This window comes from Metopolophium dirhodum, chromosome 1 (assembly GCF_019925205.1).
Source record: "Metopolophium dirhodum isolate CAU chromosome 1, ASM1992520v1, whole genome shotgun sequence".
NCBI lineage: Eukaryota > Metazoa > Arthropoda > Insecta > Hemiptera > Aphididae > Metopolophium > Metopolophium dirhodum.
Window position 1 is genome coordinate 49,049,031 of NC_083560.1, and position 20,668 is coordinate 49,069,698.

General features: G+C 25.7%; 1 protein-coding gene across 3 annotated transcripts; it reads left to right on the top strand.

Moving 5' to 3' along the window:
- The first annotated feature begins 1,281 nt into the window (after nt 1-1,281).
- LOC132933657 (lysophosphatidylserine lipase ABHD12-like) lies at nt 1,282-20,234 on the top strand. Of its 3 annotated transcripts, none has more exons than XM_060999924.1 (12): nt 1,282-1,467; nt 1,683-1,836; nt 3,155-3,194; nt 11,955-12,104; nt 16,461-16,579; nt 17,467-17,572; nt 18,115-18,308; nt 18,384-18,516; nt 18,599-18,716; nt 19,123-19,284; nt 19,561-19,682; nt 19,836-20,234. In XM_060999924.1, exons 4-12 carry the CDS (start codon nt 12,037-12,039, stop codon nt 19,873-19,875), a joined length of 1,062 nt encoding a protein of 353 aa, XP_060855907.1. In that variant the 5' UTR covers nt 1,282-1,467; nt 1,683-1,836; nt 3,155-3,194; nt 11,955-12,036; the 3' UTR covers nt 19,876-20,234. The 3 variants fall into 3 exon arrangements, with proteins under 3 accessions (XP_060855907.1, XP_060855908.1, XP_060855909.1); XM_060999925.1 differs by having other exon boundaries at nt 1,282-1,463; XM_060999926.1 differs by lacking the exon at nt 11,955-12,104 and having other exon boundaries at nt 1,283-1,836.
- The last annotated feature ends 434 nt before the right edge of the window (nt 20,235-20,668 follow it).

Here is a 20,668-nt window from a genome sequence, read left to right on the forward strand (position 1 = left end):
AGGTTTGTAAGTACATACCTACTGTGCCTTAAAATATACATTTTGAAACAAAATATTGAATAATGTGCACTGTCGCACGGGTACTAAACTGCATTGATAATCGACCCATGTGATATTACCTATGTCTGAACTCTGATATTCTTACACGTATTCACAGTTGAAAATTCGATTGTAGAAGACCGTGGTTAAACATGTTATTTATCAGGTATCACTAAATAATAAAAATGTACTTGATTTGTCAAGGCGATCTTCAAACAATCAGACCACTATTTAAAATAGTATTTAAATTACTATATTTAATCATGCTTCTGCAGACTAAAGAGCAAATACTGAAAAATCAGTGCTGCTTTTGTATCTAAAGGTATCCTCAAAATTAAATTAAATCACATTAGATACCAACGTGCATCACTAAACCTTTTGATATTTTATTTATAGCCATAAAATTAATTATAATTTAATATCATTATTTGTAGGTACCTATGAATTAGGTATCCACCCGGTACGCCCATATAAAATCTATGGTTCAAATACACTACCTTTAAGTACACTTGTACGTATTTAGGCACCACTGAAATGTGTAGGTATAGGTAATATAATATAATGGCTTTCAAAGTTCTGGCCAAAACCACTCTAATTCTTAGATCATATACTATATGGATGGACTATGGAGCTACAGCGTATGATTTTGTTGCCGATATAGCGACGAGTCATCGAATTAGGTGACTCGTCGCTATATCGGCAACGTTTTTTGTATTGATTTAATACGCTGTGGTTCCATCCATAGTATATGATCTAAGGTCAAATTACGTGTGAAAGCTTCAAGACGGGGTCAACGCATCTCGCAAAATGTAGGTAGGTAGGTACTCAACTGTCAAGGGTTAACCCCTTCTCCCCAGATTGTCACAATGGGAAATGCGAACTTCAAGTAATAATAATCAATTTGACAATATTGGTAATTTTGCATTTCAGCGTTATATATTTATATAATACTCATTTTTTTTTTTATATTTTATTTTATAATATCATCATCATTGATTAAGTATACAATGGTATAATGCACATCAAAATATTATTATTATTACAGTGGTATTATAATTTATAATACCGCACGACAACGGTCGGACCATAGCGTTGCGCCGCCGTGTGGCGGCGGACGGAAGTGGACGCCGCGCCGCCAGTCACCACCGTCTCACGTGATAACGTCGATTCGTGTTCGCGTCCGCGGCGGTGGGTGGCGGGCGGGGGCGGCGGCGGCAGCACTCGTACGATTTTCTGATAACCGAAGCGTCTACGGCGGCGCACGGTTCGCGGGACCGAAATCGTTAATAAAAAATATAATACAATAATAATAAAAAAAAAATACACAGACAAAAAATATTGTTGGTAAGGTCGAACACTCGAACACCTCCGCCGACGCCAATCGTCGTCCGACGATAGCGCAACGCGGAAGTGCGGATAGTTAGGTAGGTAGGTACCCACTCTTTTCTTACGCGCACACGGCACACAATGTCAGTCGTGAGTCGTGTGCGGTGAGCGGTGACTGGTGACTCGTAGTCAGTAGAGTTACTGCACGCACGTCGTGCACTCGAAACGACAACAGACGTCACGGGACCGCGGTCGGTCGTTTTTGTACGTTTATTAAGCTACTAGCTAGTATAAAACAAAAAAAATTAATATTTTAGTAGTCGCCCGCGGTCGGTTGCAGTGAGCAAGTGTGGGTGGGTACCTACGACCTACCTATCTGTCCTACTGGTTTACCTGGCATCGACGACGTATCAATACGGTGCACCGTAGTTTGTATTCAGACATGAACGTTCGATGATCATCGTTGTATAGGTACGTGTGAGTAGGTACCTACTGGACACCGTTGTCTTGTATGATATTATTATGTTACCTGAGCACCTTACGTGTAGTGTAACGACTGTGAGTCTGTTCTTCTGTACTTAAATACCATTTTAATAATAGGTACCTATTATGTTTTTGTGGTGTTTACCTATATAGTTAGGTACCTAATGATTAATATGAGACCGGATTGATGTGAAAATAAAATTGTTGTGTTTTCATATTATCATTATTATATTCCAGCTAAAGTATCTATTTAACAACACGGGTACACCACCTACAAGATATTACAATAAATCTATAGAGTTTTATTGAAGTATATACATATAGATGTATATTTTGTTAAAGATAGCTAGGTATTTATTTTATGTATTATTTGGTGCCATTTCTCATATTGTTAAAAAAATGGAAAGATCATAAATAACATAAATTTAACTTCCATAATATAAAATATTTTGCTGTTCAATAAGTTTGCTGTTATATAACATTAGATATAATAATCTAATTAAATGTTTTAATCCTGTGACTAAATTTATTTTGCTGGTACCTATTTTCTATTATTTTAAAAAATGCTAAAAAGGTTTTTAGTGCTTAAATTAACAACTAGATATTTGTAGATTTGGCACCAAAACATTTCTTTTGATTTAATTTTGATTGATTCATTTTTTAATGACTCACATAGCCACATAGGTACCTAAAATAATAATTTTAGATGCATAATCTTTGTTTACTTTTAATGTTACATTTTATTAATTAATTTCAATAAAATTAAATATCTAAACTATCATTTAGGTAGTTAATTAACAATAAGAATATGAATAAGCCTATATTATAGTAGAACACTAGTTTATTTTACATTATAGTTTAACAACAAAAAGGATTGGTTGAGTATTAATATGTAGGTAGGCACTGATGATTCATAAATACTGACCCATACATGTAAAATTTTATGTGAATCACTATTTCTAATACATGTAAGATGTAGATTCTGGATAATATATTAAAATATACTACAATTAAATCCAGCTGAGTAGCTGAAGTAGCTAATTATTCACCTAAATTATTCAGTTTTACTCAGTTAACCTACCTACTACATATAATTACTACTGTCTTTCTATAATATAATTGTCAACAAATTATTATTAGTTTTATCAATAGTATTGATGATATTTAAATGCTTAATTAGTTATATTTAACTCTGAAATTTGAACAAGGTTTCCTTTAGGCTATGATTAAGACATTAAGTAGATTTATTTATTTTTATTATTTACTATTAGATACCATAATCATGAAGCTTAATTATTTATTTCAGATAAAACATCAAATATGACTTTTAAAGGCTGCATGAAACGGTAAGCAGACTAATATATTAAATTATAATTTATTTAAAAATAATGATGTGTACATTTCTGTTGATTTTAAATTAATGTACATAGTGTAGATCTATTCATTGTACAATATGGAAATATTAAGCATGGATTAGTTGGTGCTTAGAATTTAGTCATAATTTAAAAAGATAAAAAATGAAGAGTTTTATTACTTGTATAAAAATCAACAATTAAGTTAAAATACACATGCAAATATAGTAATTTATATACCTATCTAGTTGTCAGAAAGAAGAAATTTTAAATACCTTTTATTGGCCATATATTCACATTTTTACCGTAAATTTAACATTATAAAGGATAGTTCATACTTATAGACAACTACCAGACCAGAAATATTTTACTTAGTTATGTGTATTTAAGTCATACTTAATTAACATTTTTACTTATGTCTTAATGTTTTCAACTCACAAAGTTAGAAAATAGAAATATTATATTGTTTCATTAATATAGGTAAATAATATTATTTTAATTATAACAATATAATTTTTTTATGTTAAATTGAACTTATCACAATTTAAAATTTTAATATTTGAAAATCAAGTGTTCTGTACGATGGTACCTTTTTTTTATAAATGCCTACAGTATTTTATAACTGAATTACTAGTTTGGATAAATTATTTTTATTATTACTCATATTATAATTATAAATAACAAAATATCTTGAAATAACTTTTTGAATGCTGCTAGTAATTATTTGATTTTACGTTTTATCTATTAGAACACTTCTAAAATTGAGTGATGATAAATTATGACATCTGAATTGAAATGGAATTATACAACTAGAAAAATCATTTAAAACTCATTCAAACTTAAATCATTATAAACCAAAATTTCATATGAACTAATAATTTAAAAAAAAAAAAAAATTAAAGTCTCCCAGTATCATTAAGTAGACAAATTAGATAAAAGAAACCAAACTATTATATACAAATATTGTAATAAAAATAATCATAGGTATTAATTTTATAAAATGCTTCATTAAAGTAAGATTTTCAATATTTTTCATTAAATATATATTTTTTCATAATATATTAATTATTATGCATATTTCTTCACATGTATTTTAGTTAGTATATTTTTTTAGCCATAACACTAACATCAGCCTATATAATCTTAAACCTGTAGGATGCACTGCCTTAATAACAAATTTCTATAGCACTGATTAATAATGTAAACTTATTAGTTCTTTGCTCATTGCTGTATCATTGTATCAATAATATATTTGTAATCTCTATTCATTTGTTATGTACATTAGTACATTTATATATTTATATAAAATATAAGCTAAATAATCTAAATCAAATAACTTAAAATCCTAAACATTTTATTTTTTATTTATAAAATACATCAACATTTTTGAATCGAATAAGAATAATAACAATAGTAGTGCTCTTATTATTATGTATAATAATAACATATTGGTATGGTAATATTTCTTACAATAATTGTTGGTTTTGGTGGAATGTCTAATGTTTATCATATTATATACTAAACAAGATAGTTTTATTTGTGTAGGTTATTTATTGTGGGTTCTGATGTAGATATTTATTTTTAAAATTATTTTCACATTAAAATTATGACTAATAAATGATAATATAATAATTATAACTTATTACTAGTATATATGTGACAAAAATGTTGTAGTACCAACAATTTGTATTACTTGTAACATAACAAGTTCTAGAGTTTATTAATAGTTTTAGAACAGTTGTGGAACTCAAAATTACTTTGAATGAACTTTAGATTGAGGTAAAAACAAAATATGAATTTTGAGTGTTAGGAATAACTTTATAAATAACCCATATTTAGGATTTTCATGAAATGTATCGCACAATCAAGAATTTGAGTAAAGTCTATGAGTAATTTAAAGAAATAATTACAATTTATAATGAATAATTTTTTAACTATCATAGTATATTGTTATAATCATCATTGTCCATTGATAATTAGAATTGGAAGTTCTATGGTAAAAATCTAAAATATGCAAAATTATGAAATAAAAAATGTATTAACTATACAAATGGAATTATTCAAAATTATAACTTATTAATTATAATAATTAGCTATAATGGTATACCTATTAGTATATTACTAAATACTAAGTTATTTTTTTTATTAAAAATTACCATGATATTAATTGAACATGGTGTAAATAAGGTATATATGTTGTTAACAGTCTAATGCTCTTACCGTTACTATCGGCCAAAACAAAAAGTTTGGTTAAAGTGCAAAAATTAGCATTTTGTTACGTTACTTTTAATAAATCTTTAGTAAAAGAAAATACCAATATTAAACAATTGAATATAATATACACAAAGCTGGCAGTAACTAGTTAAAAATTTAAAAGTTACTTTTTTTTAATAACTTTTTTAGTAACTAAGTTATTTTATTTCATAAATAATTATGACTTAAATTAGTTATTTTGTTAAAATTAAAGTTATTTACTAATTTTTTGTATATTATTCGTATATTTTTTGCATTGATTTTTCAACCAAATAACATATTTTTACGTAAATATCATTATAACATAAGTAGATGGACACGCGTTATATGAATACCCACATGAGTCTTGTACTATAATATGTCTAAAATACTGAGGAACGCCCAGACAAAGCATTATCTGCTAACAATTGTACTAAATATATTATTACTATAGGGACTATTGCATATTTGAAATATAATTAGGAATTTTAGCTAGGTACTTATTTATATTTTCCCTGAAATTATGACCTTTAATATATCTGTTAATGGTTAATTTATAATAATAAAATCACTAGAACAAATGGCCTAAATTCTGAAGTACCCATATACAGTGTATTACAAACTACACTCTACAATGATATACAATAAAACTTCCCTATAAGACGGATATCCATTTACAAAGGAAAATAACAAAAGTTCCGTATTACCTATAAAAATCAGTTGGGACTTGGTACCAATAGCAATGTTGTTATAAGGAGATTTTACTATACCTAATAATATTATACATATACTAAAGAAAAGTAACTTAACTTTTAACTTTAACTTAGCTTAGTTATATTTTATTTTAAGATAACTTTAATTAACTAGTTAAAAAAATTGGTGAACTTGCCCAGCTTTGAATATACATAGGTAAGAAACATAATCATGCTTACTGGATAGTCTCATGGTAGGGAATTAAATCCTTGAATATTTTTGTTTTAAGTCTACTGTGTACACCATTTTAAAGGTAATAGATATTAAAGGTAATAGATAAAATAAAGAATAGATAATATACTATGCACCTTGTTTACTATTATATTATAATAATACTGTCAATATTAACTAATTTGAGTAAACAATGATCGTTGTACATGTAAAACTTTGTATAAAACACTCAAGTGTAGTTGTGAAAGTTTTACTTTACCCTAATAGTGGTTCATATCAAATAAGGTTGACAAGTGGACTGCTTAACTGTACGTTAGGTGTCAAGTGGGTCAATGATGTACAAAAAGCAATTCTGAGTGGTAGCTGTCTGTCTATATATATCCTATTTATAGATTGTCTGTCTCTATAAATATACTTTTTCATCGAATTTGAACTTTAAATATCTATAAAAAAAATTATGCTTTCATGTATATTCTTTAGATTTTTAAGATTCAGTATGAAGTACTTATGACAAACTTTGTATTACATTTTCAAGCTTTTTGACATCCTAAAATTGTTTAACAACAATTTATAAATAAAATAATATAAATTAAAATGCCTATAAATATTTGTAGCCTACAAATATTTATAGTTACTAACTTCTAACATTTGTCTATATATTTAGAAAATGTTATTGAGTATAGAAACTGATAATTTTTAGTTAGAAGTTTCGAGTTTTTTTTAAAAATGATCTTTGAAATAAATACACAAAATTATAAAGATCGGTTGAGGATAAATCATTATTATACGTTTGAATATCTAATGTCGACTAAATTTCAACTTTAATAGCTCTTAAAAATGTTAGTAACTTTTTATACTAAATTTTTTTTTAGATTCTGAGCGATGCGATGAATGTATTGATTTTATAATGATGTGTGTTTTTTTTTATTTTAATTTTTTTTGTGTCTGTCATCACGTTTTAGGACAATAAAAATGCTTGGATTTTCTTAAAAAATAACTTTTCTGATAGGAAAGTGAATCTAGTTGGTACTTTGGGGGTCAAAAGTAAACATTTCCTAAGGCTCCTAGGTTATTGTTTCAAAGGCAAATGAAAAAAATTAAAAATCCTTAGTCATAGTTTTTATTTATAAGCATTTAAAGTTCAAATCTTGACAAAATACGGAAAAATCACAAAAATTACCAAATTATTTTGAGTTGAGAATTCATAAAAATTTTTCTTTTTAAATCTAAGATTTGAAAATGTAATACAAGATTATGCACAAGTTTGTCCACCTTTATCAAAAAAAAAATGTCTACAAGAAATTCAAATTAAATTTTTATGAGCGTTTGAAATTCATATTTTTACAACATTTGATATTCACTCGATTTCTCATGTAACGATTTTCATTATTTTGTTGTAATTAAAAAACGTATGACTGTAGATACTTGAAAATTTCACTGAATGTTTGTATTAGCATTTTCTATACACGATAAAATGTTGAAAATAATTTGACTCTTTTTGAGCTGTTTGCGGACATTGTCAGTTTTCAATTCTTTTAGTTTTTTTTCCTATAAATAACAATAAAATGTTATTTGTTGGGTAAAAAAGCGTGAAAATTGAATATAAGGCTCTTGATATATCGTTCTAATAGCAGTTGAAAAATATTAGAAATACATAGGCACAATTTTTTTTTATAAGCATTTAAAGTTCAAATGTTGACAAAATTTATCAAATTTATAATTTAATAATTATTTTGTAGTTAAAAATTTATAAAATGTTCAACTTTTATAGCCAAGGATTGAAAATTGAAAACAAGGCTCCACGTAAATAGGTTATATATTAATTACTTTATTCACAATAATATCATCAATTAATATACTTGGTAATATTATAAGCTGACTGACCGTTTTCGCTCAGAATCGTTTTTTCTTATACAATGATATTATATCATTGAATTCAAATTTAACACCATCCATTGCAGTGACCCACTTGTAACCTACTATACAGCAGAGTGACATCCACTTACCCACCTTTTTAATTTCCAGTATTTTTTTTATTTTTCAGTCTTTCATGTCTATTAAATAGAAATACATATTTGGTGAATATTTTAAGTCTCAACAGAAGAATTTAAATTACAACAAAAAAAAATTGATTTTTTTTAAAACTGGTTATGCGTAAATGTCTGTTTTTTGTTTAAAAAAGTTTGACAATTTAATAAGTACAATGTTCTTCATAAGTTGTTCTTATTGAAATTAAAAAAAAATTGAAAATATTTTTCTTAATTCAATTTTTGTTTTTCCTGATAATTTTGACCTCCCAAAAGTATCAACTAGATGTGTATATGTCATATGAGACAATACAGATATAGTTCTTATGTTTGATAACAGGTTAATTAACTCTAATATAGATATCAATAGATAATAATCCAACAACTCAAAATTGGAATTACTGAACATACATTTTGGTATGTTATGCGTTATAGTAAGACTGAGATAGCATAATATTATGTGGGTACGACGTCATCTTAATAATTATTAATGAATATCCTGCTCATAACGTCTGTGAACGCTTATGTTATAAAAGAAAGTTATAATTAAATTATCATAGTATTGTTATAGTAAATTAAGAAACATTCTTTTTTTCTAAAATTAACTAACTGCAACAATTTTAGTTTTAAATTTTAAAATTTAAGCTTGTTATTGTATAGAATGTATTTCTAGCTTAGTCTGCTATAAGTTACGATCATGAAATATAAATAAATATATTATTGATCTTCTACAATTTCGGGTCTTAAACCATTTATTTAATGTGTAATATTTTGTAAAGAATAATTATTAACAACTCCAATATACCAATTCTGCATATTATTTATTTAAATCTGCTACTTTCTGTATACATTGCTAAACTTCGGCACACAACAATAGATATTTTTTTTTTTGAAGAATTGTATTTTTAATTTGACTATAATAAATATTATGACTAGTGCGTATAGCAAACAGAAAACAGTTAACAATTGTTGAGCCTTCAGCTTTATATTGGGAATGTATAGGTTGTATATATTGTTTTTAATGACTTGATGTTGATAAATGTTTAGTCATGTTCATAAAATATTAACTAGCATCAACACTAGCTAATATTATAGGGGCCGGTGAGCACAGGTTATGGTGAAGTATTAATGTTTATTAAAATTGGTGCAAGATAAAAATATATTTTTTAAAAATATCATTTAAACACAGTATTTGTTGTCAATTTATTTTGAACCAAATTGAATGTTAGATGCAAATAGTTTAGTCACATTTGATTACTAATAATGAGTTGTATAATAATTTAGTTGTGTTCTCACTGATAGTTTAATTATACCTAATGTATTTACATTCAATATAAATATATAATGTTATATATTATTTACCTGAACAAATTAATAATCATAATTAGTTTTTTTTCTATTAGCATCTCCATTAATACTAATTTGTCAGTATTTATATTGTTTTGAAAATAAATCTTTAATAAACATCATCAAAGTTACAACTTACAAACGAATGTAATACTAACAACAAGTGTAATATATTTCAGGTAGATCCTAAAAATAAATTATATTATTCATCAGAAAAATTAAAAACCAATACAGAATTGTTGATAACTTTTAATAACTTTTAACTTTTAATCATTTGTATAACATTTTGTTTACTTAGCTTTTGAAATCGATACATTATGTTAAAGTAGATTAAGTATAAAAGTCATATAAATGTACATTAAATAGAGTTACTTCCATACAATTTTAAATGGAATCTAGACAATTCACTTGCGGGTACTATTCACCACATTGATGATTTATCACAAATAAAAATTTTCAGTAAATCAGTGTTAATCGGCAACACGCCACTTAAAAAATCAACATTTACTGTATTTGATCACACAATGTTTTTATTCCATTATGTTTTAGATTCTGAGCAGAGTTAATGATATATTGGTTTTACTTGGTTCTTACAACATTTTTTAAATTTTTAATTTCATTATTATCCTTACTTAAGAGAATGTCAGCGCACTATTTGTTTTCTCTCTCTGGTCCACGCGCAATATAGACAAAATGCATTAATGCAGAATCATTTTTTCTATGTTTTTATGTAATCATAGAGTAAAATCACCCATTACAAAAAATATAGGGAATAATATTTTTGAGGGAATGACATATCAATTTCACATTTTATTGTTTTATGAGATTTTATTACACTTTCAAAATAAAAAAAAAATTTTATAGATTTAAATTATGTTTAAATTGTTTTGAGACAATATTTAGACAAATTGATATGTAATTCCCTCATAAATATTATTCTCTATCTTTTTGTAATGGGTGATTTTACTACAAGATTACTTAAAAATATAGAAAAAATGATTCTGCGTTTATGTGTTTTGTCTATGTTGCGTGTGGGCCAGAGAGAGAAAACAAATAGTGCGCTGACATTGTCTTAAATTATTATTTTTTAAACACAATGAAATATTCAAAATATTTTGACCAATTTAAGCTATTTATAAAATATTTAAATTATCAAATTTTTATATTATGTACACAATGTTATGCTCGGTAAGAAAGTTTGAAAATTTAATATAGGAATTTATACTCTTTTTCAAATGAGAACGCACCGCTTCGCGCATCGTTATCAGAAGCGGAACCACACGTCCCTCCTACAAAATTAGTAATTGTTTTCTGATTAGTCGCCATCGGGAGTGGGGGAGGACCTGCCACGTTTCGACCGGTTTTCGTCCGCCGCTTGGTGCGTTCTCATTTGAAAAACATTATAGATTCCTTATATGCTGTTTTTTCAACAATCAAAAATATAAAAATTGCACAATAGATATACTTCAAGATAAATTTAAATTTATTAAAATATTTATTTTATTGTAATTCTTAAAATATTAACCATTGATAATTGGAACTTTTTGCCATTACATAATTATTATTTTCCATACACGATACAATTTGGAAAATATTTAGACTTATTTTAAGCTATTTATTCCACGATTCTATTCATTATTTATACTGTTCTATAGGCTACAGACCATCTCCGTTCAAAATCGTTTTCGATTGTATACAATGAATTATTGTTGAATTCAAATTCAACATAATATCCATTATAAAGACCTATATAATCTACTATACAGTACAGAGTACAGCGATTTCCCTGGTTTTTATTTTACTAGTTTTTGAAATAATTTTTTATGTATTTAGTTTCTTGCTCTGGGGTATTAATTTGATTTTCTCTCATTTAATTTATTTATTGATAGTTATTAATTATGAACATTTGCTTTTATGCATTGAAATTATTTAATATTTTTCCTGTCTTTTATTATAGTTTTATATTATTATCTTACTATATTCAAAACAAATTCTATATGCAGTGAATTGTTTTTGATCCATTACAAATATTGATACTCTTTGGAAATGTAAATTGCAAATTTAATTTAATTCTCATCATTAGGTACTCATAAAAAAAGTAAACTAATTATTAAATAATGACTGTATCATCATAATATAAAATATTTTAACATGCATTCTATAAAAATGTAGATAGCCTGCTGAATTTAGCATTGACTGCTATGGATTAAATATTATGTTACAGGATTGTTGTATTATAGATCTTTCAATATCAAACTACTTTATTATAGCTTCATTGTGCTGTGAAAAAAACATATATCTCAATAATGGCACCATGCATGTGTTTTTCATTTATGAAACCTGTGATGATATTCTTGTTAATTTGTGTTTTCGCGTAAGTAATAATATTAAGACTGCATTTCATTTGCATACTACATTTACCAAAATATAAATCAACCAATTTACTTATTTTAAGAATTAAAACTAAAAATGTATAATATAACACTATAACATATGCAGTGGCGCAACTAGAAAAAAATGTCGGGGGGGGGGGTGGGGTTACAATGTTACATTATTACAATATATATACATAAACTAAAATATACCAGGCCTCTGAAAAATTTTGGGGGGATCAACCCCTTAACCACCCCCTGGTTGCGCCACTGAACATACATACTTATTATAGGCTGCTTTTAGTCACATGAATACTCTTAATTAATTTACTGGGCAAACCTAATAATATTAATATATTATCAACAATATTAATATAGACAAAGAATTTTATTAGCTATTGCTTTGCATGAAATCATATACAAATAACTAATAAGTAAAATAAATAACAATTTAACCTTAATTCTGATCTATAATAATTTATAATATTGCAACAATCAGTGGACAAAAATATGTAATTAAATTATTTGTTGTCATTACTACTTGTAATAAATTTGGACAATTTTTGTAGTTATTAAATATTAAAATCTAAATAATGTTATGCTATTTTGTAGAACTTTCACTGTTACGGTGTAACTGAATTTATACAGTAGAATTTCATTTTATTAATTATTATTTATTTTTGTGTATGATCACAATAACTAATTAGTCAAGCACGTATACAGGTGGATTTTGGGGGTTCAAACTCCCCCCCGAAAATTAATAGTTGTGTAATTTATTTATATATATATATAAAGATTATGACCCCCCTCCCCAAATTTTTTGTTGTTTACGTGCTTGTAATTAGTTATATAGATAGTATAGTAGCTAGCTATTTAGCATGAACTTAAGAAATCATTAAATCAACTTATGTCTATTCTTATCTTTAGTGTAGTAAAATTATAAGCTTTATCTAAATGTTTTAGTAGGGGATTATTCAATATTTTAAATTAAAAGAAATTGATTTAAATTTACAATTGATTCTTACCAATAATTGTTATTACTTATAAAAAAAATAATGTAGAATATAAAATGCATACACAATGTTTTTTAATTATCACTGAAAAACATACTAATATTTTGGTAAATTTTTATAAACAATTCATAGTTGCCTCTTAATTTTAAAAATAATAACTGATACTATCTTAACAATATCTAATGAATACAATGATATAACATTTTCATCATATTAGATTTTAAATTGTTTAAATCCATTAATTAAAGATTAACTAATTTGAATTTCCTTAAGAAAGATTTATTTCTATTTATATGTTTACACAAAAAACAATTTTCTTTAAATTATTATAAAATATTAAGCTATTGTAGCTAGAACTAACCTTTTCATTGCTCCAAACGTACTATTAAGTCCAAAACATTTACACCATTCTATGCTTCAGACGTATTATTACGTCCCTGCATTTTATAATATTCTGATGCCGGTAACCGTACAAGTTTTGGAAACCTTGACTCGCATTATTTTAAACTTAACTAATTAGATCAAATTTTAGATCTCTAAATTTAAAAATTAAAAAAAAAAAATTTTATCTTACACAGGTTGCAGTGGATAAATAGTATAGCAGTGAAATGGTTAAAAAAATTGAATTTGATTCTTGAGTTTAATTCTAAAAAAAATTGAATAAAGTTGCGAGATGTCATTGGGCTAAGCTTGCCATAATTTTCTATCTTTAAGTGTTTAAGTTAATCTCTTTATAGAATAATTTACTTACCTTTAAAGTTTATTTTTGAATTTTTGTTGTATGGATGTGAAGCATTTTTACGCACTGAAGACGTTAATGGGACCAGAATTTGTTTAAAGTGTTTAGTTTTTTTTTTAAATATTTAAAATCGTATAAAAATAATTTTAGTGACATACGCTTCTGTAACCGCAGCAGTCACTGTCATAGCTACTTGACATGGGACAACCAGCTATTATCTATTTGTTTTTTAATATTAAAAAAAATTAAATATTTTATTAAAATTATGATACTTCTAATGTCTTAGAAATAAATAATCGTCAAAAATTTACATATTTATACACAATTTGAACAAAAATATTTTAGGTGCGTAATTCACTGTGAAAAGTGAGCAACTTTTACATGTGTAAGATAGGCGCCATAGGTAATTTTATCGAGTCTGGCCCTATGATTTCACCTAGCTACTCTAAATATCCTAAAATCTCTTGTAGTTTCTAAAACGGAATTAAGTTTATTTTAAAATATCCTAGTGATTTGCTAAGAATGCAAACAAACAATATTAATTTTTTTTGTACTGTAACAAAAAATGTTGTGACTGCCTTTGAAAAACTTTCCACTAATATCACCTAAATAAAACATTACATTTAAATTATAGCACTAACAATGACTACAAAATTACCCAAGTCCCTAATTAAAATTGTTTTATGAGGTACTGTCTAGAAATGTTTAAACTATTGTTATATACTTATATCCTTGTCTTGAAATTTTCTAGTTCAACATCAACACTATTATATCATTTCATTTTTTCAATGTAATATTAGTTAAATCTAGTCCAGTTTTATAATGTGCATTAATAAAATTAACTAGTAGCACAAAATATTATATGTTAGTTGTAAGCAAATGGTAATTTAAAAGAGGATTATTATTTGAATAAATTGTCTAGGTCCCAGAATGTGAAATCTACAACTCGTGGTCTTGAGTAAGTGTCGAATCATATTTCTGGGTCCTTTACAATTTAATTACATCTCTTTAGCGCTATTATACTGTATAGTGCGGGGATTCCCAAACTTTTTTTTTGGTTTGCAGTGCCCTATTTCAACTAGTCATATCATGACTAAAAACCGGATTTATATTCTCTTAAAATACCTAAAATATGATGCTAATATTCTCGAAAAAACCTTCAAATATTTTCATTATATTCTCTTAAAAAGTTTTAAAAATATGCTAAAATATGCAAAAATATGCAAAAATAATCAATAAACATCATTATTTGCTTAAATATGCTAAAATATACATTAAAACATTTTTTTTTTAACATTATTTTAATAGTGAGGTATTAATTAGGTATTAAAAGTTACGCAACTTTTATTTCTATTTATATGTTTACACAAAAAACAATTTTCTTTAAATTATTATAAAATATTAAGCTATTGTAGCTAGAACTAACCTTTTCATTGCTCCAAACGTACTATTAAGTCCAAAACATTTACACCATTCTATGCTTCAGACGTATTATTACGTCCCTGCATTTTATAATATTCTGATGCCGGTAACCGTACAAGTTTTGGAAACCTTGACTCGCATTATTTTAAACTTAACTAATTAGATCAAATTTTAGATCTCTAAATTTAAAAATTAAAAAAAAAAAATTTTATCTTACACAGGTTGCAGTGGATAAATAGTATAGCAGTGAAATGGTTAAAAAAATTGAATTTGATTCTTGAGTTTAATTAATGAGTTTAATAAATTCTAATGGAATACTATTGCACTTTAGTAGGAGTTAAAAATGATGAAAAAAAAATTGTAAATGTTCAAAAAATTTTTTTCTGAGTACCGTAATATTAAAATTCAAAATAAATACAAATTTTTTCTCACACTTCACGAAATATTCCAAAATATGCTAAGTGGGTTAAATATTCTCTAACTCATGAAATATTCTCGAATTTGCAAAAAAAACTTTTTTCTATGCATTTGGAATTGAACGAATCATCCACATTTTTTACTCTCATAAGACTGCATAGACCCAGAAATGGTATGTAAAAACATATAAATCCGGTCTTTAATCATGACTAATCATAAAAAATAGAAAAATTAAATAAAACCGGTAAAGATGGGTAATATGAAAATATAAATATATATATTTATTTACATAATCGTAATTATTTCCGTCACTGCCATGGTTAGGTTTTATTTTTGGATCATAAAATTCTTTGGCAAAGCGGCAACCTTGTAAAGACACCAAGGCGCCGCAGCACACACTTTGGGAACCGCTGGTATAGTGTATATATGTATAATATTTGCTTGAATATTTTTGATAAATATAATATTAGGTACAAATAAACAAATTTAAGTATTTTTATTATTATTTTTACTTTATGAAAGAACCTAATGTAGATTGTAAATAACATAGGTATAAATTGTGGATTAATTTTGAATAAAATAATTTATAGTTGGGATTGTTATTCGTGCATGTACAATTTTTAAAATAGAAAAACTCATCAGCATCCATATTGTAATTAAATACCTATATTTTAAAAATAGGAATAATACATTTAATCAATCATGGTTTTTTTTTTAAATTTATTTATAATTGTATACACTTTTGATTTAATATTGTATTTCTTTAGGACATGCTGCATAACATCAAGTTTTTTTGCGATAATATTATTTCTCGTATTCATAGTTATACCAATTGTATTTCGATACTCGCCATCACTTCAAAGAGGAATGATATTTCTAAACTATGGTAATAACAATTTATTTTATTTTATTTTAAAATTTTAAAATTAATGTTTAGCTATCATAGCTTGGTGCTTATAATATTGTATGGTTATCGGTCATTATTTTTAATATTCAATAATATTTATAATAACTAACCAATTACCAGATCATTATTCAAACTATACGTATGGATACTATTTTTGTGTATTAATAATTATTTTTTACTATGTAATAATATAATTTTTTATTTATTTTAATAAGCTCCTATTTTTTCTCATATCAATAATACATTTTTATGCAATAAATATCTCACCCATATGGCAACATTTGTTCTTAATTGATTGCAGTTACAATTTCGGGAAATTTTTTATTTATTTTTATTATGCTTAAAATGTTTCAACATAAGACATGTTATTACAAGTTTGATAAATACTTCAGTACTTTACATTATATATATTATTGTAACTATTTGTTATGGACAAATTTGTTTTTTAAATGTATACTTTTGTAGCACATGAATGTTTTTTTAATGTCTTAAAATTTAAAACTTGCTACATGATTGTTTTAAAAACCATCAATAATTAACATCAAATATTTATTATTTACAAATTAAACAGTCTAAACATTTATTTTCCATCCCTCCAAGCCCCGTCACAAAAAAATTTGATATATGCTCCCAATATGATCACTAAATCCATTTAATCTCAAACAGTAAAATAATTTTAATACTTTTAATAATTTATATTGGAATTCAGGATACTTGTTTTATTAGTTTGGTACTGTACAGTATGTCCCAAAAGTTCTGTATCACACTTAATATCTCAGTAGAAAATATTATAAGATCAATAATAATTATAACATGTATTAAACAGTTACATTATCCACACTTAACTATTAATTATTTTTTTTTAGTTCGTATGCCATCTTCAGTTAATTATAGTCATCCTGAAATGTATGGTATCAGAGGAACTAGAAATTTCCATATAAAAACAAATGACAATATGACATTGGGTGTCTGGTATGTAACCTCTCATTTATTTTGAGGCAACTCAAATTAAATTAAATAAACAGTTATTTATTATTCTATTTATATTTTACAATTTAATAGATGGATAAAATAATTTATAAATCTAAAACCTACTATAATAGTTACAATTTACAGGTATACTTAACACACACATATATATATATATATATATATCATTAGTAAATTTAACTATAAGTTAATTCATTATTTATGTTATGCTGTATAAAGTTTTCTATTAGTTTTAAATTACGTGTAAGTTAGTAATTTTTATTTAGGATCTTGACACAATGACACATTGTGTGTTAACTACTTTACAAGGTTATTTAAATATTTAGAGCTTACTCCTACAATTTAAATGTAATTGAATTTTCATTTATACTTTAAAAAGAAAACTAGTTTTTAAACATAACCTTTTCCTGTTTTTGTATAGTTTACGAATTACAAATATTTTACTAGAATATAATGTTATGTAGGTGTAGAAAATAGCTTGTTAGTTTTTATGTAATGTATTTGATTATTTAACCATATTACAGGCATGTTTTACCACGTAATCTCTTGGAAAAATATGAAAATGATAATTCAACTTATGAACAACTTTTAAGTCACGGTGAACCAATCGTGATATATATGCATGGCAACTCAGGAACACGAGCAAACGAACACCGGGTTCAGTTGTACCATGTGCTTCAAGATATCAACTGCCATGTAATAGCAGTAGATTATAGAAGTATGTCACTTGGACAATTTTCTTATTTTCTTATCTTTGTTATGTTTATAAATGTTAATTGTTTTTTTGCTTAAGGTTATGCTGATTCTACTGACGTTGAAGTTAGTGAGCTTGGCGTGGTTACGGATGCAATGGAAATGTTTAGATGGGTGCATAAGCGTGCTAATGGCACCCCTATCTTTGGCTGGGGTCATTCTTTAGGAACTGGGTAATTTTTATTTAAACATTGTGATTTATTTATTAATTTTATTAAAATGTTACCATCTAAAATTTAAAAAATAATTGTGTAGAATTGGAGCACATGCATATTCACTGCTGGAAAAAGAAGGTCTTTATCCGAATGGCCTCATACTAGAAGCTCCATTTACAAAAATGAGTGACGAAATACGCGAATATCCGCTTACCAAGGTAAAATGTTAACACTATTATTGAAGTATTTTCAATCATATAAATCAATATAAATGTACGGCATTGTTTTGACTAAACCTATTATCATGATGAAATTAAATTGAATTAAATTTATGGATAGTTTTATTACAAATTTTTAATAACTATGGTGTAAGTGAAAGTAATAAAATCATATTTCATAGTGTAGTTGGAAATTAGAAGGAATTGATAGAATTAGAATAGAATTGTATTACTGTTGTAACTTACTGATCAAGAGTTAGAAATTTTATTTTATTTTTAATAATTTAGATAAATCTTATAGCTACAATGCATGGCTATAATGTCATACATTATAAAATATGATTAAGATTTTGTTTTTATTAATTAATATTAAATGAAATATTTTGTTTTGATATATATAATATAGATTCATCGACTATTGCCTTGGTTTGAGTTTTTCATCATTGAACCAGTTGAGAAAAATAACATCATTTTTGATACAGAGACAAATTTGATGAATACTAAAATGCCAATATTGATTTTACATGCACGTGATGATATTGTAATACCTTACCAACTAGGTGAAAAGGTAATCTCATCATTCTCATTATTATTAATTTAACTTTTAAGTATTGTAAATATTCATAATGTAGTTAAAATGAAATCTTTGTTTGTGATTAGTATATTATCAACCCTAAAATATTAGCAATCAATTGTTGGTTTTTATATATTTTTATTTCTTATTTGTTGCAAACATTTTATAATAAATCAATATTAATTAAACTTACTGAAGCATTTTTGTCTACAAATTCAGAACTAATAAGTAATTATTAATACATTTTTTTTTATTATTTTTTTATTTTAGTTGTACAAACATCTATTGGAAACTAGAAAAAATGTTACTACTGAATTAGTGTTGTACGACAAACATTTTAAGTATGGACATAAGCAAATATGTAAAGACAAAGAATTAGGAAATCGGACTAGGTGAGTACTTCAGACTATTTTTGAGAGTACTTTTCTAAATAATTTCTTAAGTCTTATACTCAGAGAATTGAATAGTATCGGCTATTCAAATAATATTTTAAATTTATCATACATGTTAATAATTTAATGTGTATGTGTTTTTATTTTTTTCAGGAAATTTATCAACGAGTCTATAAACAATTCACCTCAATAAATACTTTCTTATTCGCCATTAATATAGGCGCTTATAGTGCATGCAGTTAATATGAATTGGTCATTGTATTTGTTTAGCTCAATTTTTGCTGTTGTATGATCGTATCTAAATCGTCATTGATATTTACATTATGAAAGTGATACTACTTTTTAGCACAGTAATAATTTAATAAAAATGAATGTTTTTGTAATTGTGACAAATATACTGTTGGCCTATTATTGTGATCCTTTTACAATTAATTTTATACTATTTCTTTGTTTTTACACCATTTATTTTCTTCATTTTTCTACAAACTTTTTCTTTGTAATTATATTTTTGTTGTCATTAAAAATACTTGTGATTTCTTAATAAATGTATAGTTATTACTAAAGCTTGGTTAAATTCTTATGATATAAAAAAAATCAATTCATAGAAAAATTTAATGATAAATTGTTGAATTATTCGTAATTTTTTAAAAATAGTTAATTTTAAGTTTTTCAATTGACTCAAGTTTTAGTAAATTATAGTATGCTGTATACCATGTTTAGTTTTTACAAAAGTTATAGAAGTTTACTTATGTTATAGGTATATTATTTAACGTATATTCATTGTTATGTTTTGAGTCAGTACATAATTTTATAATAAACAAACAAATGTGTATCATATTATAATATAAGAATTCATAAAAAATAAATCATTCTTGGCTACTATCTACTTGGCTCAATTTTAATTCTACTCCAAACCAATGAAATCATGGTCAGACGCCAACATTTTAGTTGGATATCTAAAAATGTATTGATGGTTATCAATGGTT

Coding starts and splice junctions, on each gene's coding strand:
- LOC132933657 (XM_060999924.1), top strand. CDS start 12,037: ATGGCACCATGCATGTGTTTTTCATTTATGAAACCTGTGATGATATTC. Junction 17,573..18,114: donor AATATGACATTGGGTGTCTG/GTATGTAACCTC, acceptor ACCATATTACAG/GCATGTTTTACCACGTAATC. Junction 18,309..18,383: donor AATAGCAGTAGATTATAGAA/GTATGTCACTTG, acceptor TTTTTGCTTAAG/GTTATGCTGATTCTACTGAC.